Source organism: Rhinatrema bivittatum, chromosome 1 (genome assembly GCF_901001135.1).
Source record: "Rhinatrema bivittatum chromosome 1, aRhiBiv1.1, whole genome shotgun sequence".
Classification (NCBI taxonomy): domain Eukaryota; kingdom Metazoa; phylum Chordata; class Amphibia; order Gymnophiona; family Rhinatrematidae; genus Rhinatrema; species Rhinatrema bivittatum.
This window is the reverse complement of record NC_042615.1, coordinates 518,112,935-518,134,436: the sequence shown is the minus strand read 5'-3', so window position 1 is coordinate 518,134,436 and position 21,502 is coordinate 518,112,935. Positions and strand designations below refer to the sequence as shown.

The 21,502-nt window shown below is 43.8% G+C and overlaps 1 protein-coding gene across 6 annotated transcripts in view; it reads right to left on the bottom strand.

The window, feature by feature from the left end:
- The window catches only part of CEMIP2 (cell migration inducing hyaluronidase 2), a 217,655-nt gene that overhangs the window by 98,643 nt on the left and 97,510 nt on the right, over nucleotides 1-21,502 (bottom strand). For 5 of the 6 annotated variants that reach the window (XM_029612545.1, XM_029612563.1, XM_029612537.1 and 2 more), the window contains 4 exons: nucleotides 10,135-10,340; nucleotides 8,441-8,510; nucleotides 6,466-6,594; nucleotides 2,561-2,649 (listed from right to left, as the gene is read on the bottom strand). In XM_029612545.1, coding sequence (XP_029468405.1) covers nucleotides 2,561-2,649; nucleotides 6,466-6,594; nucleotides 8,441-8,510; nucleotides 10,135-10,340 — 494 coding nt within the window. Of the gene's footprint in view, nucleotides 1-2,560; nucleotides 2,650-6,465; nucleotides 6,595-8,440; nucleotides 8,511-10,134; nucleotides 10,341-14,520; nucleotides 14,719-21,502 lie in introns of those variants that run through there. The other variant, XM_029612582.1, reaches the window with a different exon arrangement.

The window sequence follows — 21,502 nt, the reverse complement described above, 5'->3', positions numbered from 1 at the left end:
GAAAGAACCTATGCAGTTCTCATGAACGTTCATTGAGAACTTTGTGCAATTGCAAATTTGGTCCAATATGAAGTATCAAGGACAAATACGAAGAAAAGGGACTTTGAACAATATTAAAAGGAAATGGGATAGGAAAATTGGTTCTTACCTGCTAATTTTCTTTCCTGTAGTACCCCAGTTCAGTCCAGACTCCTGGGTTTTGCCTCCCCTCCAGCAGATGGAGACAGAGAAAGTTTTACTGACACTTAACACAAGGTGCCATCTGCAGTCCCTCAGTATTGATCTGTACCCAAGCCAAAATAGAAAAAAATACCAATGCAATAACCAACTAACATCCCCTGAACAAGCAGTGGGAAGTGGAAACCTGGAAGATAACTGTATAACTGTGCCCACACAAAACCTTGTGTAGGACTAACAAAACCTGTGTCATTCTTCAGAGTAATTACAAAAACAGATCAAGCGGATTCTCCAAATCTCCCTTTCTTCCAGTAGGCGGGACTCTAGACTGATCTGTGGTACCACAGGAACGAAAATTAGCAGGTAAGAACCAAATTTTCCTTTCCCTGTACGTATCCAGATCAGTCCATTTTTAAAGATGGCGCCGACCGTCCATTACTCCTACCATGTGACAGGGGCCGGCCAATGGCATGGATACCCTGTCACATGGTAAGGGCAAAGGGCCATTGGCGCCATTTTGATTAGTGGCAGCCGATGGCCCGAGAGCGGGAGATTGCCGTCCCATGGCAACCCGTTTCTTTTCTTTTTTTTTTTTTCCAAAACAAAATTTTAAACAGGCAATTGAAGAAAATAACACTTTCCTTGAAAGAAGACCGGCAGCAGGCTCTGTTCTTCCTTCAGGGTGAGGGAACTGGAACCTCCAGCTTCCTACCCTGTTCGCGGCAAAGCTGGAAGGTCCCCGGGTGCCACGAACGGAGCATGCTCCGCTCGCAGCGAAGACGAAGGCCCCGGTGAGAGTGAATGAGTTTGTGAGAGAGGAGAGGGGAGGGGAAGGGGTGTGAGAGAGGAGAGGGGAGGGTGAGAGAGAGCATTGGAGGTGAGAGAGCGGGGGGGGGGATGCTTGAGTGTGGGTGCCAGAGAGAGGGAGCCTATATGAGGAGATTGTGAAGGAGTTTGTTATGTGTGTGAGAGGTTGGGAGCTCGTGTGTATGAAAAAGGGATCGTGTGTATGTGAGGGTGCTAGCCTGTGTGAAGAGATTGTGAATGTGTGAGACAGAGCCTGTGTGAAAGGGTACATGAGAGAGACACATAGGTAGGCTGTGTGAGGATGTATATTTGAGAGAAAAAGGGAGCTTGTGTGGGTGTGTATGCAAGAGAGAGGGACCCTGTATGAGCGGATGTGTGTGGTGCAAGAGAGCGAGGGAGGCCTATAGGAGGGCAGGTGTGTGTCTGTAACAGAGAGAGGGAGCATGTGTGTGAGAGAGGGAGTGACAGAGGGAGCCTGTGTAAGGGGCAGTACTGAGAACGAGGTCAAGCTCTGGGACTGGCAATAGAGTAGAAGGGGTTGATCCTAGAGGTGGAGGGGAGAGATACTGGCAGGTGGAGTAGTTGGGGCCTGAGAGGTCAAAGTGGCCAGGGTAGTAGGGAGAGCGAGTGGAAGGGTCACTCTTACAGTAAATTTCTAGGGAAATTCTGCTCAAAATATTTAAAATTCTGCATCTCTAAGTAATAACTTTTTTCTGTATTAATTTAAAATGTAATTACTTAAAAACTGTCATGTAAATTGTGTTATTTTGACCAATATAAAGTTTGCAGAATTTTAAGGTTTTTTTTGCATAGAATTCCCCCAGGAGTAAACTTTCTCTATCTCTATCTGCTGGATGGGCCAGGAGTCTGGACTGATCTGGGTACATACAGGGAAGGTTATTTTATTGACATTTGGTTATTTTATTTCACCTAATGGTGAAAGCTGTCAGTGTAGCTGTGTTTAAAAACACAGTTCCTGGAGGAAAAGTCCATTAACCATTATTAAGGTAGAGTTGCAGAAATCCACTGCTTATTTTTGGGATAAGCAGCTTGGAATTTATCTACCCCTTGGGATCCTGCCAGGTACTTGTATCCTGTCTTGGCCACTGTTGGAAACAGGATACTGGATTTGATGGGCCCTTGGTCTCACCCAGTATGGCAAGTCTTATCTACTTTCCTTTTATTATTGTTCATAGTCCTTTTTCTTCATATTTGTCTTTGAACTGTGCCACTCCTATCTTTTTGTTGTATTTTGTGGTCAAAGGCCTTTTTTTTTTTGCTCCAATATAAAGTGAAGTATCACCAAATGAAAAGCATGCATCTTTCTCTAGGCACTCTTCATCTTGCCTATGCTTTGAAACCAAAACAAAGAAACTACAGCCACCTTATAGTATAAACCTCCAAGCATAAGCATGCTTCACATTTCTAAAAGTGGACACAGCTTTGACATAAACATAACTCTTTAATTCTAATTTTAATAACTGTACAGCACTAACACCTAATAATTAGCCTCCAACATTTCCCTTTGCTCTGTTAGAAAATGCAGTATACATTTTAGTAAAGCACGTCAACCAACCTTGCATTGTTGTCCAAACACAAGTATTCTCTTGGATCCTCAGCGCTGGCATGGGAGGTTTTTACACCCTTGTCGATGAAGAGACCAGCCTGAAACAACAATGACCGCTACCTGTGACACCACATTATCAGTTTGTTTGTTTATTTATTTATTTATTTAAAGGCTTTTATATACCGATGTTCATGTACTAGTACATATCACGTCGGTTTACATAGAACCAAAGTTGGAAATTACATCAAACAGGTGGGTGCAGATAACAGGACTAACTTCGTAAGAACTTATCAATAAGCAGCGAATGACTGAATTAAAAATTAAATTATTATAAATATAATATAATAATAATAAATATAAATATAATAATTATTATAAATATAAATGAAAATAAAATAAAATAAAAATATAAATATAAATAACAGTCAACAACTTGGATTTACAGCAGACTTGATAAGCATGAGTGCATTATAGCATACATCAAATGGGGAAATAATGAGATTAACTTATCAGATTAAATGGTAACGGCGTCGGACATCTCGCATATTGGATTATTAAATGTTTACACAGTAAGTCATTCAAAACAGGTTGTGTGCTTCTCTCAATATATTATGCTTTTCTCTCACATCTGTTCCTTGCTTTTTTTTTTTTTAAATCCATAACTTTGTATTTTATTAAAATAAGAAAAAAAAAACCCCAAGTATTCTTCAGGCAGCAAGAGCTAAAAGACAAAAAGCAAAGGAATTGTTTTCCACCATTCTAAGTGGTGTCTGGTGCATTCGTGCTGTTCACAGAAGGTATTTGTTTGGAAACAATTATTATGGTTGGGAACACACTGTCACTTATAATCAGGACAGCTCACTAGCCGAGGAGATCAGACACACACTTTGGAAATGGACATGGATGAGATTCAAAAGCAGAAGGCTTGAGAGCTAATCCAGCTGCTGACCTTAACATCTCCAATAAAAATAAACACACAGGACATATTATACTGGAAACAGAGAAACAGACTGTGATGACAGGTATCGACTGCAAGGCCCATCAAGCCTGCTAATTTCCTTTTTAGACTGCACTATCACAGACCGTGCTATGCTGGCTCTCAATCTGGGGGGAGGGGACAGGGACGGAGGCCCCTAGCAGAGGGCGTGGACACCTCACCATGGCCAGTAAGTAGTGCAGGAAGCAGCCTGCCATCTGCCTCCTTTACTGTACCCAGCTGACAAAGGCGACAGAGATGGGGCCGGAATGAACAGGACCCATCTGACTCTCCTTCCCCTCCCCCTCGCGGCTGCAGCAGAGGGAGAGGACGGAAAAAATCTGAGGCTGTCTGCTTCCATTCCCAGGTATCTGCCAACCAGCTCCTCCCTTCTACCCAAACAGAGAGAGAGAGAGAAATCGATCCAGTCGGGCTTTCAACTTCCATACTCCTGCCCAAGGAAAGAGAAATAAGATATGCAATGGGGTTTCTGTCTCTCTCTACCTCCCCCTGGCCCATGAAGGAGAGAGGAGCTTTGAAGTTCCTTTGAAACTTGCCACAAGTGCAAAGTACTGGCAGATATCTGTACCTGCTTTCTGTGTGGGGGGACGACACTTATCCTGCAAAACAATGCGCCTGGATTTGAAAATGCAATCTGCGTATGTTATCTTCCTCCCCCCCCTCCAAGCTAAGCACGCCCCCCCCCCCCCCCCCGAGAACGCCTGTGCCCAATTGTAGCTAATAACATGCTAATCCTGGGGGAAACTCTGCATTTGCCCCACAGAATTACTTACAGGAGGACCAGGAAGCAGCAGCCGCAGTGGTCTGGCCTGTGCAGACCTGAAGAGAGTTTGGAGAGCCGGCATTGGCCACACAGGCTGGAAGAGATGAGCCTTCAGGTGTCAGCCTTGATCTGTGTGACCCAGACAAAAGGAGGGATCGGGAGGGAGGGGGGAGGCCAGTGGAGCCAGAACGAGAGACGGAGACAGCAAGCTTGGGGGGATGGTAGGAGAGAGCAGGAGGTCTTGCTGAAGAGGGGATATCAGACAGACAGAAATCCAGGGGGTCTTGCGAAAGTGTATATGGGGGAGACAGACAGAGAAAGGTCTTGAGATTTTGTTTGGGTGAGGGGAGAGAACTGGGGAAGGAGGAGCTTTGTCTGCCCATGAGGTGTCAAGCCTGGGGGGAGGGCAGCCAGGGAGAAAGCTGGGTGGGGGTCTTGCTGAGATGAGGGGAGAGAACTGGGAGGTGCAGAAAAGGATCTGGGGAGGAGGTCAAACCTTGGGAAGGGGGCAGAGAGAGGATGCAGAGAGTCTTGCCTGGGTGGCGGAGCAGAAAGAGAGCTGGGGAAGAGGGTTTAAGCCTGGGAAAGAAAGCCAGGAGTCTTACTGGGGCTGGGGAGAAAGAAAACTGGGGGTAAGTGGTCAAATCTGAGAGCTGAGGGTCTTCCTGGGTGGTGGGGGAAGAGAGAAAACAGGAGGTCAGGTTCAGTCTGCTGAGGCAGAGAGAAAATTGGTGGAGGGGAAAGGGATGGGAGAGGGGAGCAAACAGGGGGATTGACCCAAGGGGTAGGAGAGATGAAGCATGGGGAAGGGGTTCAAGCTATAAAGGGGAAGAGAGCAATCTGGAGGGCCATGGCTTACGATGAGAAAATTCTGAACAATTTAAAAATCTGCATCTTTAAGTAATAACTTTTTTATGCAATGAATTATAAGTTATTACTCAAAGTCAGTAAATATATTGTGCTGTCTGAAAAAATAAAGTCTGCAGAATTTTAAAATATTGCGTGCAGAATTTTTTTTTGCATAGATTTCCCCCGGAAAGTACAGGCAGAACACTGCCTGTACTTTTAGCTGTGTTGGGAGAAAGCCATTTCCAGACGTCCGATTTGCGCAAATAAAACGCCATTTTACCCACGAAAATGGCTTTTGAAAATTGCCCTCAGGGATGGTAACTTTGAAACAGCCCTGCAGGCACATGTCTGCACATATGCAGGCTTGCTCAAATGAACAGGGCCATTTTATAACATACGTGTGTATATGCACACGCTATATAATCAGCTGCATGCGCGAACATGTGAGTGCAATTTCATATGGATGTGTGCAAATGCCACCTCTACCGCGTAACTGGAGGGATTTTGCTAGACACGCGCTGACACAAATACCCATTTCCCCAGTTCACGCCGGTAAAGGATAGGACTTCCTAACTCCCCTAACTATACAGCCTCCCTTTTACCCTATTAGCATTGACCCTTCAACTCCGCCAAGTAGCCCAGATTTTTTTTTTTTATTTTAAAACTTACAGGGCCATCCATAGCAGAAGAAATGTTATAAGGAGTGTGCAAATAATTACGCACACTCTTCAAGTTACAGACCCGGAACACCAATGTCCCACTCATGCCCTGCCCAGACTGTGCCCATGCCCCTCCCCCTTTTTTTTTTTACTTCCCAATTTGCGCACGTACCAGGAGATAGACGCGTACTCTGGCACCTCTTAAAATCCGTGCGGTACGTGCCATCTCGAGGCACGCGCGTATCTCCCGGCTTTGGCACACGTAAGGCTTTTTAAAATCGACTTCTAAATGTTGGAAATTCTCTGAAAGCTGTACATCTACCAATACTGGTCTGGGAATGCTATGAAAGGGTACAATAAATAAACATATTCTGCTAACACTTCTTCTCATTATATGCATGCAAGCCGCCTTGATGGGAAACAAGAGAAAAATCAGTTTCCTGATCTCAAATGAAGGAGCTTTGTCCATCTATCATAAGAAGGGATGGTATTGATTCCTACGCATGCACCGAAGACTTGTGTTTCATCAGTCGTTAACACGATCTCACTAACGTGAACACACTGCCCCTCATGACCCTAGCAATAGCAGGCTGTGCACGGCTTCAGATGATGTCAATCCTGGCGCAGATAAAAAGCGTTACTGTACCTTAAAGTTGGAATGAACTCTGTTGTTGTAGAAGATCCCCAAAGGCGTCAGCTCTGCTTTGGTTTCCGGGAACCGGCCGTGAGATTCTCCCGTAGACATCTTGTGGAATACGAACCAAATTCCAGCATCCTGCAAACCGGTGGAAGAGGAGATCATGCTGATTATGGGCAGCCATGACACCACCACATCAGAATCGGTGCTCACCCCCACAAATACCCATTTCCCCAGTTCGTTCCCAGTTTGCTCCGGTAAAGGATAGGACTTCCTATCTCCCCTAGCTATATGGCCTCCCTTTTATCCTATCAGCACCGACCCTTCAAACCCCGCCGCGTAGCCCTGATTTATTATATTTTAAAACTTAGCAACCCCGGGCGCGGAGCAACAAAAATGCACTAGGCGGGAGGATCGGAATTTCAAAGTAGACGCCCATTTTCACATCCGCAGACACACGGATCATTTGATGGAAGATATGACTGCCACGTACAACCAACCTGCCCACATTTAGCCAAAATGTTTTGTACTGATGGCCCAGAGGAAGTTGGAGAAGAACACTGTGAAACCACAGCCCATTCTGTTCCATGTTTTAAAAAAAAAATAAAAATAAAACAATTAAACTAGTTTCCAACTCAATAAATGCAAGTGGCCTGGAAAAGGAGAACAGCCCCTACCAAGCAGAATCTCAGTGGGTTAAAACTTAAGATTAAAAAACAAAACAAATCACTCACACCCATAGCCCTGCACTTTAACAGCTAAACTATATTTTGCTCGAAAACATGTGGAGACGCTCTCTTAAAAATTCAAGCACTTCACCAATTCTGGATCATGTTTAGGGTGATATACAACAGCTAGGTATCAGAATCTGCTTTAAATCTGCTAAGTAGCTCAATATATTTCCACAACTAGTTTACATTAACACAACAATGCCTTCTGCTTGTGACAAAACAAGCACTTCCTGCAAGAAGGAAGAGGACAAATTTAAGTTTTACTATGGGAAAGAGCTATTTCTTCTTCAGCATCCCTGCTTAAATGTAAGCTAACCATCTCTGGTCCTCTTTCTCTCTCTCCTTTCCCCATCCTCTGTCCTCCTCCCTTCTCCTATCACCATACCTGAAATCTTCTCCTTGTGTTGATATTTCAGATCCCTTTCCTTCCACCCACCCCCACCCCCCCCAAAAAAAAAAGCCAAAATAAATTATGCAGTCAAGCAAACAAGGCTGGAAAACAGTTTTTATAATGTAATGTAAGATTATGCAATGTGCAAAAAGATGCACATTTTTGTTCTTTTCTTTAATATCTTTCTGAAAATTGCTCAGTGGCCACTGCGAGTACAAAAATTACTGCAGCATGGCCCCTCTCGTGAAAAAGTCCAATAAGTCTGACCTAGAGGATTTGCTCCTACCCTCGTCAACAGGAAGGTAAGAAATTAAGGGGCCGGCACCATATTCCAAAATCTGTTAGGTCCAATAAGTCAAAAACAGGGCCATAATATGGAGAGAAGACCATTGAGGTTTCAGAACATTCCCAAGCACAAATGAAAATCTCAGCTGCTTGGGACCGGAGCAGCCACCGGAGAGATGGCTACTGCTTGTGAGAGGGGAGGTCCGTGCAGCCTGCCTGCAGGATGCACAAGTGAAAATATGTAGCAACTGGAAATTTCTCACAAGACCGCTTATTTCTAAATCAGTCGTTGTGACACACATCTCCAAACCACAAAGGAAAGCATTCCTAAAAAAACAAAAAAAAAAAACCCTAAGAAAAAACGGGCTTCTCCTGACAGAAGGACAGAACCAAGGAGGGAGGGGGTTACTGTACACACTGAACTCAGCAAAGGGCAATATCAAGCATCATCTTGTGAGAATTAAAAAAAAAAAAAAAAAAGTAAAAAATGTGACCTGGCAAAAGAGAACAAGTGGTGCGCCTCTCTTTCCCTTAAACTGCTTTCTATCCAGAAGAACGCAGACGTGGCGCGCCTCACCTGTGAGCCTGCTGCTGCGTTACTGATCAGGTGATTGTTGGGATTGGCAATCCAGAAGGTGGAAACGGCCCTGGAACACAATGCAGCGGCAATAATGAAAAAACACACTTTCACAATCTGGCAGCCGGCTCGGTAATGAGCAAGCCGCACGCAGATCTAGCCAGTTCCAAACCACAGCCTGGACTGGAGCGTGACTGCTCTCTCACAAAGCTGCAGTGGGTTGCTGTAAACCCTCATTTCTTCAGCAGTAGTTACATATGATTTTTATAAAGCACCCTGCTCCAGTGCACCTTACAGATGTTTTTTAATTAGCTACTACTATAAAACCACATGTTAAGTATTGAAAGGAATGCATGCACAGTATATAGAAAAGTTTCCTCACTTCAAACATTTTACTTTCTCTCTTTGGTAATAATATTAATACTGCAAGAGGAGTGAAAAAAGGGAGGGATTTAAGCAAGCTTGAGGCCTGGGGGTAAGACTGCTGTCTGTTCCATTACCTCTTGGCTGCCACACAGTCATGCGTTTGGAAGAGCAAACAGAAGTATTCATAACCAACACATAACAGAGAGATTTGGGGTGATAGTTAGCGATGACCTAAAGTCTGACAAGGCAAAGGAGAAACCATAGAGTAAGGGTGGAGGCACCAGGAAAAATACGGTGGTAATATTTTTTTAGATATCATTGGCGAGACCTTCTCTGCAGTACCAAGCACAATCATGAAAGCTACACCTCTCGCAACAAGGGACTCTTCAGAAGAGCACTATCAAAAAAGTGCAGTCTCTGCACTACACCTCCCATAAGCTGAAACTTAAAAACTTAAATACGTAAACTTTGGAGGAGTGGAAACAGTGGGCAGATATAACGGACATTTAAATAACTCAAGGGTAAAAATAAATGTTACATCGGGTAAGCCCTGTTCTATGGAAAAGAGGTTCAACAATAAGGAGATTGCAACTGGAGGCTGGAAGATGAAGGGAAATTCATAGTAGAGGATGCATGGAAATACAGAAGCAGAAGTCAAAAATGGCGTGGGACAGGCACAGAGGATCTTCGGCAGTAGGAGAGCTAGGTTAAAGCTAGAGATCAGGCAGAATGTATGGTATGGAAGGAGGCTGGGAAAATAAACTGGATGGGCTCCATGGCCTTTTTCAGTCTTCTTTCTCTGTTTCTATTCTGGTCTTAATCAATCTTCAGAGAGCGAGTTACAGACCCTACACTGTGGATTAATATTCCAAATATTTAAATTCCAACATGAGAACAAGAAACAAGACAATGTTTAGTGTGGTGCTTTCAAATGCTCCAGTTAAAACCAGCTTAGATGTACATGGAAATGGATTAGCCACAGTGAGCTGGAAGTCTTCATGGGCGTGACATCTTTTATGGGAACAACAAAGATGTAGTGTGGGAACTTTGGAGATCTTACAAATCACACCTGAAGAAAGAACCTATGGGGATGTTAAAAGACATCCTTTTTGTTGGTTCAATAAAAGGTTATCGTCACAACTTACCGAGTCCCCAGTTTTCCAATATGGCTGCACCACAAATAGAGAATATGAATTTAATATTTTTCAGAATGGGTATAGTACTCTGAGCTGCTAGCCTGGAGTGAAAGCCTTTCTTGCAAGCAATCGCCCCTACCATCAGCTGCTGCAGCCAGCTAGCTAGCTCGCTTTGGCTTGGTGCATACTCACATGCAGTCTGTGGCAGGCACTGGTATGTAGCTCCCGTGCACTTTGTCCCTGATAGCAGTGCACATGGTGCTGTTTCGGTCCGTGGGAAGAAGAGTGCCTGGCTTGGTGACCAGCCCCAGGTTGTGGAACAGCGTGTTCCTCTGCTCAATGCCATCCTCCAAGAAAAAACAGTGGCCAAGCGTGTCATAGCCAACGTTGTCCTTGACCTGCAGTACATAGGAACATAAGAACATAAGAAATCGCCATGCTGGTCAGACCTAGGCATCCTGTTTCCAACAGAGACCAACCCAGGTCACAAGAACATGGCAATTACCCAAAACACCAAGAAGATCCCATGCTACTGATGCAATTAATAGCAGTGGCTATTCCCTAAGTAAACTTGATTAATAGCAGTTAATGGACTTCTCTCCAAGAACTTATCCAAACCTTTTTTGAACCCAGCTACACTAACTGTACTAACCACATCCTCTGGCAACAAATTCCAGAGCTTAATTGTGCGTTGAGTGAAAAAGAATTTTCTCCGATTAATCTTAAATGTGCTACTTGCTAACTTCATGGAATGTCCCCTAGTCCTCCTATTATCTGAAAGTGTAAATAACCGATTCACATCTATTCGTTCAAGACCTCTCATGATCTAAAGACCTCTATCATATCCCCCACTCAGCCGTCTCTTCTCCAAGCTGAACAGCCCTAACCTCTTCAGCCTTTCCTCATAGGGGAGCTGTTCCATCCCCTTTATCATTTTGGTTCCCCATCTCTGTACCTTCTCCATCGCAACTATATCTTTTTTGAGATGCGACCAGAATTGTACAAAGTATTCAAGGTGTGGTCTCACCATGGAGCGATACAGAGGCATTATGACTTATCCAAACCTTTTTTTAAACCCAGTTACACTAACTGCTGTAACCACATCCTCTGGCAATGAATTCCAGAGCTTAACCATGCGCTGAATGAAACAGAATTTTCTTCAATTCGTTTTAAATGAGCTACTTGCTAACTTCATAGAGTGTCCCCTGGTCCTTCTATTATCTGAAAAAGTAAATAACCGATTTATATTAACCTGTTCAAGTCCTTTCATGATTTTGTAGACCTCTTACCATATCCCCCCTCAGTCGTCTCTTCTTCAAACTGAACAGCCCTAACTTCCTTAGCCTTACCTCACAGGGCAGCCGTTCCATGCCACTTATTTTGGTCACCCTTCTCTGCACTTAGTCCGGTGCAACTATATCTTTTTTGAGATGCGGCGACCAGAACTGCACACACTATTCAAGATGCAGTCTCACCACAGGGTGATACAGAGGCATGATGACATCCTCCGTTTTATTTGCCATTTCATTCTTAATGATTCCTAATATTCTGTTTGCTTTTTGATCACCAAAGCACACTGAGCCAACAATTTCAATGTATTATCCTCTATGATGCCTAGATCTCTTTCCTGGGTGGTAGCTCCTGAGACAGAACCTAACATTGCGTAACTACAGCAAGGGTTATTTTTCTCTATATGCATCACTTTGCACTTGTCCACGTTTAATTTTATCTGCCATTTGGAAACCCAATCTTCCAGTCTCACAAGGTCCTCCTGCAATTTATCACAATCTGCTTGAGATTTAACTACTCTGCATAATTTTGTGTCATCTGCAAATTTGATCACCTCACTCGTTGTACCCCTTTCTAGATCATCACTGATAACTATATTAAAAAGCATCCGTCCAAATATAGATCCCTGAGGCACTCCACTGTGAAAACAGACCATTTAATCCTACTCTGTTTCCTCTCTTCTAACCAGTTTGCAATCCACAAAAGGAAATAGCTTCCTATCCCATGACTTTTTAGTTTTTTTTAGAAGCCTCTCATTCCAGACTTTATCGAACGCCTTCTGAAAATCCAAATACACCATATCTACCAGTTTACTTTTGTCCACATGTTTTTTCACCCCTGCAAAAAAAAAAAAAAAAAGTAGATTTGTGAGGCAGGAATTCCCTTGGATAAATCCATGCTGGCTGTGTCCCATTAAGCCATGTCTATGTGCATTCGTTTTTCCCGAATTAAGGAAAAATATGCAAGTATATGCAAATATCTGGGCCGCTTGTGAGCAATGCGCATTTTAAAAGCAGGAAATTATGCACATATATACATGTACGTAAGAAAAAAAAAGGATGAAAAGGGGAGGAGTTGGGGATGGGACGTGGGCATTTCAGGGTGGGGGTCAACAGTTATGCACATAAATCTGTATTTTAAATCTGGCAACCACAGCATGTGGCAGACTGTTAGCAGAGTATGTTTACTACTGCTTCTGATGAGGTGAAACTCTGCAGAAGTCACTGTTTAGGCTTCACCTGCTAGGGTATGGGGTCAGGGGTCAACTGGGGGAGAACAGGATGAAGAAGCAGAGGTATCTGGATGACACCGATGTAGGCTGGGCAAACTGGTGGACCAATTGGTAAAACTGGGAATGGCCTTTTTAAGTCCACTTCCCTGCGCACGTTAAACCGGACAAAGTCCTAAGAAAGATATGCAAAGTATGTTTGCTCGAGTAACTGCTAAAAATTAGGAGCATGCTTATGAGTCGTAAGCATATTTTAAATCATACGTGCGTGAATGCATGCATGATTTACAATTTCCCGCGTTCAGAGCAGCCATCCAAAATACCCGGAGCTCAATTGACAGCACCACTAACGTCGAAGTCCACAGAAACTTACACAGCCGCCTTAGCAAATTTCCACAGTGTCCTTGCAGTCTCTCTTGAGGCGGCACAAGACTGACAACCCGAGCAAGCACAAGATAAGTGGCAGCTAAGGCCAAGCGTCATAACATTCAAAGTTATAAAAATCATTTTGAAGAGTACGCAAACCTGTGGACATTAACACAAATTAACAACCAACATTGAGGTACCTAATGATTTAGAAGCCAGCACAAGGCTCACAGACACGATAGCAGAACCCACAAAGTTCGCATCGTATGAAGGTACACTCAATTCACATCCAAATATAACAGGTCTTTATTTAATGCATTCAGTTACATGTTATAAGATATTGGGTCTAGTATTACAGTGATTTACAATTTCAGCATATGTTTGCTTCCATGCACCCATTTTAAAGTTACCATACCTATGCGTAAATTAACATATAACAATACTTTCCCAATTTCTACACCTGCCCAGATCAAAGACTTGTTTAACATTGCCCCTTTTTGGAAGGAAGATGGTTTGCATTCTCAATTTACCACTTTACAGAATTTATCATTAACTTTAAATAGAGATAATGAGATTTTGGAAAATATTGAAAACTACTCAAGGAGGTTAAATCTACACTTTTTGAATTTTCCAAAAATCTTTGTTAATCTCAGTTATGCTACATTAAGGAAGTTTTATATTGATTTATTTATTGCTTCTGATGCTATTCTGCCTATCACAAAAGCTTATCTATCTTCCAATTAGGGGACATGTGAAACCAGCTGCAAGTTCTTCTGTTAGATCTGAGCTATTGTCTGATCCCATGGGTTTACCTGCTTTTTTACAAAAATCTCAGGAAGAAATTTCTTTAAGAGCAACATTGCTAGTAACCTATGCTTTAGAGCCTGACAGGAATTGGACTATTACAATTCTGTTCTTTAGACTTAAATAAAAGCTTTTCTTGGTTATATGTTAGCTACGTTTTCTGATGTAGGAAAAGCAGCTCAGCAAGTGGAAAGTCTTTTCTTGAGAAAAAGCAGAATTGTGATTGCACTGGGAGCCAGTTTTCTTTATCCATGCAAATGTCATGTCAAATTAAGGAATGCAAAATACATTTTTATGACCGAAAGCCACTTGAGGATTTTCTCCAGAACAGGATTACTAACCCATAGGGTGGCTGTGGTATGATGCCCTGATTTAGTTAGGTTGGATTTCTTTTTCTTTTATCTCCCCTATTTTGTGGACTACAGACTGACAATCATATGGATATTTTATATCTTTAGTTTTTTCCTTCCTATGTTACAAGTGTTATAAATATGATCTTCTAGTTTGGTTCTAATGTCAATGATTCTTGATTTATATATTTGTTAAAATTTTTAAAAATACATTTATTTTCTGAGCGAGGCTGAAACTTTTGATCCAGCAGCATAGAGCCAGAGCTAAGCACAAAACAAGTTAATTCAAAGCAAAAAGCCCTGCAAATGCTGGAACGCTATAGTTTCCAGCCAGGGAGGAGCATACTGTTGGTTACCTCATTATTTTTGCAAAACTAAAACAATTAGCTAAATGCCCTAAATTGGAAGTTAACGTGGTCCCGGTTCTCAGACTGACGCGAACACTTTCCTGTGCTCCCATGGGGAGGAGCACGCTGAGCAGAGACCGCCCCCCCTTCACGCACTGACAAACAAACAAAAAAACAGAACAAACTTGTTTACCTGCATTCTTGCATACAATGTACTCTCTCTTTAGCGTGCATTTACTCCTCACACAAACCTCCAGTAGCCTGCACGACAGCTTATTTCTACAAGGGAACACTCAGGCTAGCTTGTGCATTAAAAGACTTCATGCACCTGGCCCGTGCCGAGATGCAAGGCACGAGCCGGGACCCTTCAACCGCGCGCCCTGCTAACGTTAACTGATTTAGAACAGGAATTCACTGAAGAGAATGACAAGCGGTTGCAGTAGAATTACCAAGCCTAACGTACAAAATGCCTGAACGTTATGGGAGAGGGGGGGGGGGGGGGGGCGCGCTTCTCCCGCCCAGCTGCAAAGTACAGGGCCGTGATAGTTCCCAGCCACATTCCCTTTGAAAATTGCCCACAAGGGCCGCGGGTGTCAAAAGCACCCACAGACCTTGCACCCGTTTTCCATGCAGGTAAAACTTCCAGGCAGAAAGTCGACGATAAATCTGAAACTCCCATCTAGGTGTGGCCTTCCCTTACCCTGCCCTCTCCTCATCCCCCCCCCCCCCCAAAAAAAAAAGAACGCCTCTCTTTTGAACCAGGCTAAAGTGAATTTAATCTAGGTAGACGCCTTTGAAAATCGCCCTTCACATGAGGTTGGGGCTTGGTGGGGGGCGAGAAGGAATTGTAGAACAAATGGCATAGGGTTAAGGGTGCCCTTGCTGGGGTACATCCTAGCCTGTGCTTTGCGCCTCTGACAAGACCTGGCAGATCCCACCCCAAGAAAAGTGCAAATTTTCAGGCCTGCAACTTCTGCAGAACAGCTGTTCTCCCTAAAGATGTTTAGGGAAACAGCTGCTGCTTTCTTGAAGCTGAATGGCCTAAGGTGACAGGGCAGTAGGTCTCAGTCCTTAAGGCCTAATTTTCAAAGAGCCAGGCGCGAAATACTGGCAGTTACACACGTGGCCGGGCCCTGCGTGCGCTGCGCGCATTTTATAAAGGGTCCGGCCAGGAGGGATTAGAGCGAACTGGGAACAAACCGGAGACTACTGCTGCTCCAGAGGAGCAGTAAATAATAAAATAAAGCATTTTGGGAAAGGTAGGTTAGGTTTAGGGGGTGGGGAGGAGAGGGGAAGAGGGAGGAAGTTTAGGTAGGGGGTAGGGACGTTCCCTCCCAGCGCGCATGTTATAAAATTGGTGCGTCCATGCGCCAGGAACTGCGCACACATGGACGGCTGCACGCTCCTTTTAAAATCAACCCCTTAGGGTCTCAAGAGCATGAAGTGCAGTATGTTTGAGCAGCAATAACTTCAAATTAAGTTTATATATTAACAAAAAAAAAAAGTGTTTTATTCAAGAAAGGGCATGGCATAAATGTAAGATATCACTACTGATTTATTCCTTAATTTGAGCCTAATGTTTTTATTGCCAATGATGCCTAATCAGTCCTAGCACAATGCATTGTAAGCCCCCCACATAACCAAAGCATGAAAACATTTCAACTGTTAATATCAAGAAGAGGAAAAATATAAAACTTGTGCCACCAGCCACAAATTTTCATGAACCAGGGAAATATATTTTTTCTTGATCTTTTGCTTTTTTTTTTTTATTCTTGGGTTATTTTAATTGGGGGGTTTTTGCGGGGGGGGGGGGGGATGCTCTTATGTTGTCCGTTTTATATTTGTTTTTTATTTTTTGGTTTTATTGGGGAGGAGGTTCTTTTGCTTCTTTCTTTTTTTTGCTCTCACCCTTCTCCTTCCAGGCACTATACAGGTCCCTTCTAGCTTCTTATCCACCCCTCTGAGTAGTTCTTCCTTCCTCCAAGTTTTCAGATACTCTCCAATCCTCTCAGTTCCCTCCATCCACGTACTCCATGCACCTCCCAGTTTCTTCCCCTCCTTCCAGGCACTCTCCCACCCATCCCCCACCGCCCTCCCAGCTTCTTAGCAATCTCCCCTCCCTTCTTCTCTAGGTGGCCCAGGACTAGGGGGAAGCCTCAGGCCACAACATCTCTGTGCCCTGCCGGTGGCAGCAGCAGTTGAGTCTCTGCTCAAGCCCTGGCAGCAGCTGCTATTTCTCTTCTTGCTGGAGCCCTGCTGGCATCTGCCTTTCTCCCCAGGCTCCCCTGGTGGCAGCTGCAGCTTTTCCTGGACCCTGGTGATGCTGTTTTATAGGCAGCTCTGCAGCCAGCATTTTTCCAGCCTAGAAAAAAATAGGTTTTCATCCCTAGGTGCCAGTAGCTATCTGGAGAAATGTTTGCTAGAGGCATAAGATTAAAAGCTTATTATCAACTAGATTCTTTCATGTGCAGAGACATGGATGATATATTTGTTCAAAATTTGGCAGTTCTGCAAATTGTAGTTCCATATCGTTCTATCACAAAACATCATACACAGGGTTCTGCAATTCTCTATTTCCTCTTTTACTGCTCTATTGCATTGCACCTCATATTATCATGCAGCTCAAGCCCAACCCTCCTTATGTGGCACTGGAATAGTTGACAGTCCATGTGGCAGACAGCAGAAGTGAGTAGCAGAAGCATGACAGCATAAAATGAACATACGGCCTATCTAGTCTGTCCATCCACCCAACTCATTTAGCTTTATTATCCCTCAACGCCCTCAGAGATCCTCTATTAGTTTTGGGGGGGTTGGACGCGCGTTTTCCATGCGCTATTATTACCCCTTATACGGTAAGGGCTAATGGTGCGCTCGGCCTCAGCGCACCGTACTGAATCGGCCTGTATGGGATTAATAATAGCACATAGTGATGGATTAAGAAACTGTCTATCATAAACTGTTATATAGTCATACTAAATGTACGCAGCACCCACACTTGACAACTAGGTCTTCACACTAGATTACAGACAATAGGCTCTTTGATCGGGCACGAGGTTCTGTATACCATGGCCACAAAAACAAAAGATGCCCCCCTTACTGTGTCTGACAGCCACAGTGGTTCAGCTGGTGAGGGACAGGTGGTGGTAGTGATGGCAGCAGGGCAGAGCTGCCACAGGAGTGTCATAATTCTCCCATGAAAACTTAAGCCAGTTCCTCCTTTGTCCAAGAAAATTCTCAAAAACAGGAATTCTTACATAATTTAAGCAGATGCTGAATAAATCTTACAAGTTTAGGTAGGATCTTCAAGTGTGTTTTACAATCGCCAACAACTAAGGTGTGCAATCCAAGACATTATACAAGTATTCTATGATGTATCTGGAGGTTTAGTCTAGGTATTTAGCAGTATATTTCAATAAGTTGTATTAAAAATAACATTGCCATTCAACAGAGTGTGAATGGGCAAAAGTTAGCATGTGGCACAACAATTATATTGGAGGGGCTACTCTCATCAGGAGTTAAAAGGGGTGCATCTATGGAGAGTAATTTTATAATTATGTGCAGTGGGGTAAGGTCTGAACATAACCTTTACGCGAAAACTACCCCAAATAAGTTTGCTTTGAAAATTCATGCATAAGTGGCTGAATATGGCCACAAACTAACCCACACAATTTTACATTTACTTTTCAGAGAGCGCGTGCCAAAGCCATGACATAACGCGCAGAAGTCGGGCTGGCACCCATATCTCCTAGTACGCGCACAAATGGTTTTTTTTACCAAAAAAGGGGCATGGACATGATCTGAGCGGGGCAAGCCATTCCTGGATTTATGAAGGAAACCAGCATGAAAATACTTATGCACATAACTGCGCACCTGGGTCCCCTACCACGTAACTTCAAACAATTTGTTAAATGACCCATTCTAGATTGGATGATTCCTGTCTAAGTTGTTAATAATGAATAAATTAAAAATTAAAAAAAAAAAGGCAGTCTAGGGGTATTCCTGGACAGGGCCAACATTTTCGCCCAGAAGTTGCTATTTTAAGAGACACCTATGCACGTACATTTGCCAACTTACTAACGTACTTTTATAGCTAATAGGGAGTATAACTTTCAAAGAACCTTGTGAAATGGCATACATGCGTGTATATGGCCATGCATAAGTTTTACCATAGTTTTTTATAATCCATGCGTACCACATGTGCATGTTATAAAATACAAGTATTTTTACCCCACAACATACACGCGTATCTATATTTATGTACGAATATATGCAAAGCATTGAATACATGTACTTTTTCTACCTATTTAAAAAATATACATGCATACAACTTATGTGCAAAAGTAAAGTAGGACTTGTGCATGTAAATCAGTCAAATTTAAAACATGTGCATGTAAATTCAATTAACCAGTTTACCAATTAGTCCAATTCACCCAGTCCTTCTCCCAGCCTTGTAGATCACCCTGGCTCTACAGCCTGAACTCACCCCAGTTCACCCAGACCTCCCACACAGTCAGTACTAAACAATAATTAGCAGGTGTAAAAATTCACGAGTACGTTGGCAAGTGTACGCATACAACTGTCTTTTAAAATAGCAACTTGTGTATGCAAGTGATGGTGCCGTTCCAAAACCACCCCTTTTTTCCACGTGTATATGCAAATTTTTATGCACAAAGTTATTGAAAAATCACCCTTATCTAGCATAAGTGATATTAAACAGATTTATTGTATAGCATTGACTGGGTGGGAGACTGAAGAAGCAGGAAGGTCTTGATGGAGAAGGAGTGGGCGAACTGGTGGACTAATTGGAAAACTGGTTAATTTCATTTGCACATGCATGTTTTAAAATTGGTCAACTTGCGCAAGTAAGTCCTACTTTGCTTTCGTGCGTAAAATGTATGCACATATATTTTTTAAATTGGTAGGAAATATATGCGCGTTCAATACATTGATATATTGGTTTCAATGCACTGCATGTATTCAAACATAAGCCTACATATGTGCGTATATTGCAGGGAAGTGATACACCAATTTTTATAAAACACACATATTTTTCCTGCGTATTATAAAATACTTGTGTAGATCTGCCCGTGGCCACATGTGTATATATAAGCCGCTGCACACATTTATCTGAAAGTTATGTTCTCACAGGACAGCAGGATGTTAGTCCTCACATATGGGTGACATCATCAGGATGGAGCCCAATCATGGAACACTTTTGTCAAAGTTTCTAGAACTTTGACTGACACCTACTGGACATGCCAAGCATGGCACTAAACTTGCATCCAGCAGGGGTCCCCCTTCAGTCTCTTTTTTTCCGCGCAGCAGTAGCCATGCGGGTTAAGGAGCTCTCTAGAGATTCCTTACAGGAATTTTCCTCATGGAACTTTTCAAAAATTTCTACCCCATAGGGGTCCCCCTATCAATAACAGTACTCCGCGGTCAAAAGGTAAGGTTTTACCCTTGTTGCGGTCAATTCCCGTTCAGTTTTCCCTTCGGGGCCTACCAGCCATCGACCGCACCGCAGATAAATTTTTGTTGACGCCATGGTGTCAGGTTTTCTTCGGTACCCCGATTGTCCTCGGACAATGTCCATCAGAGACCTACATAGGGTTTGTGTATTGTGTTTGGGGTCCGACCATGACATGCTAACTTGCAACAAATGTGCCCAAATGACACCGAAGGGCTGAAAGGCCCGCTCAGAAAAAATGGAGTTTCTTTTTCAGTCAAAACCCCCCGACTCCATTGACCACTTCAACTTCATCTGAGCCGGTGCCATCGACCTCTCGCCAGTAGCGGGACACTGGTGCTGTCCGACCGGCATCGACTATTCCAAAGGTGTTGACCTCTTCCTCATCGCCTCAGGAGAAGGACTGAGGAGAACATCGTGAAAAGTGTCGACACCATCATCGGAAGGCTCAGTCCGCTGATCCAGGCAAGCCCTCCGCATCGATAGAGCCACCGATAAAGAAACCCCGTCCTGAGAAGGCCCCATCCTCCTCTGCGGCTGGATCACAGAGGCGTTCCCACCTTCATTGGTGCCGGGAACCACAATTTCACTTTCACCGGTGGACCCTCCGGCTACTCCAGTGTTGCCTCCTACTCTGGAGCCGGGGTTCTACTCCCCAGGCTTCCACGAGGAATTGGATCAGATGATCCAAGAGGCCATTGGTAAGGCACTGCAGGGCTTTCAACCTCCATCGGTACTGATACCGATGCCAGCCCTAGTCACCGACCCGATTCCCACGGCACTCGCACCGCTGCTCGGCAGGCTGGATACGTTGATCGGTGCTCTTCCGCCGCTGGAACAGAGGACACCGGTATGTCCACAGCCTTCCACGCCAATAACTATCATCGGAGGACAAAGAAACACCAATATCCATACCGCCTTCTGGGATCTTGCCACCGACTCATCCATTGATGTCGCCAGTTCTATCAGTACCTGTGCCTCCATCGGTGCCGCCATCAATGCTTTCGGTGCCTTCATCGATGCCTAGGCCTGGTCCATTGGGAATAGCACCATTACTCCCCTCTGGAGATCCTATCGGAGCTGGTGATCAACCTTACGATCCTTGGACCGATGATTCTTCCCAGGATACTGATTACTTACCTTCAGAGCCATCTCCACCTGAGAAGAGAAGATGTTCTCCTCCAGAGGACCTGTCCTTTTATTAATTTTATTAAAGAAATGTCTGAGACAATTCCATTTCAGCTCCGGACGGAAGAGGATTCAAGGCATGAGATGCAGGAAGTATTCCAGTTTCTTGATGCCCCAAAGGAAATCATGTCTATTCCTATTCATGAAATCCTAATTGATCTGCTGAAAAGGAATTGGGCGCACCCAGGCTCGGTACCACCTGTCAACTGAAAGACAGATGCCACCTATCTTGTCCAGACAGCCCCTGGGTTTCAAAGAACACAGTTGGATCACCATTCTGTGGTTGTAAAGTCAGCCCAGAAGAAGGCACGATGCTCTAAACCTCATTCCTCCATACCCCCAGGGAAGGAAAAGAGGTTCCTGGATGCTTTTGGCAGGCGTGTCTTCCATGGCTCAATGCTTATTTCTCTCATTGCTTCCTACCAGTTATACATGACCCAGTATAACAGAGACCTGTTCAAGAAGATCCTAGATTTCTCTGAATCTTTACCAGAACAATTCCAGGATCCACTTAACGCTC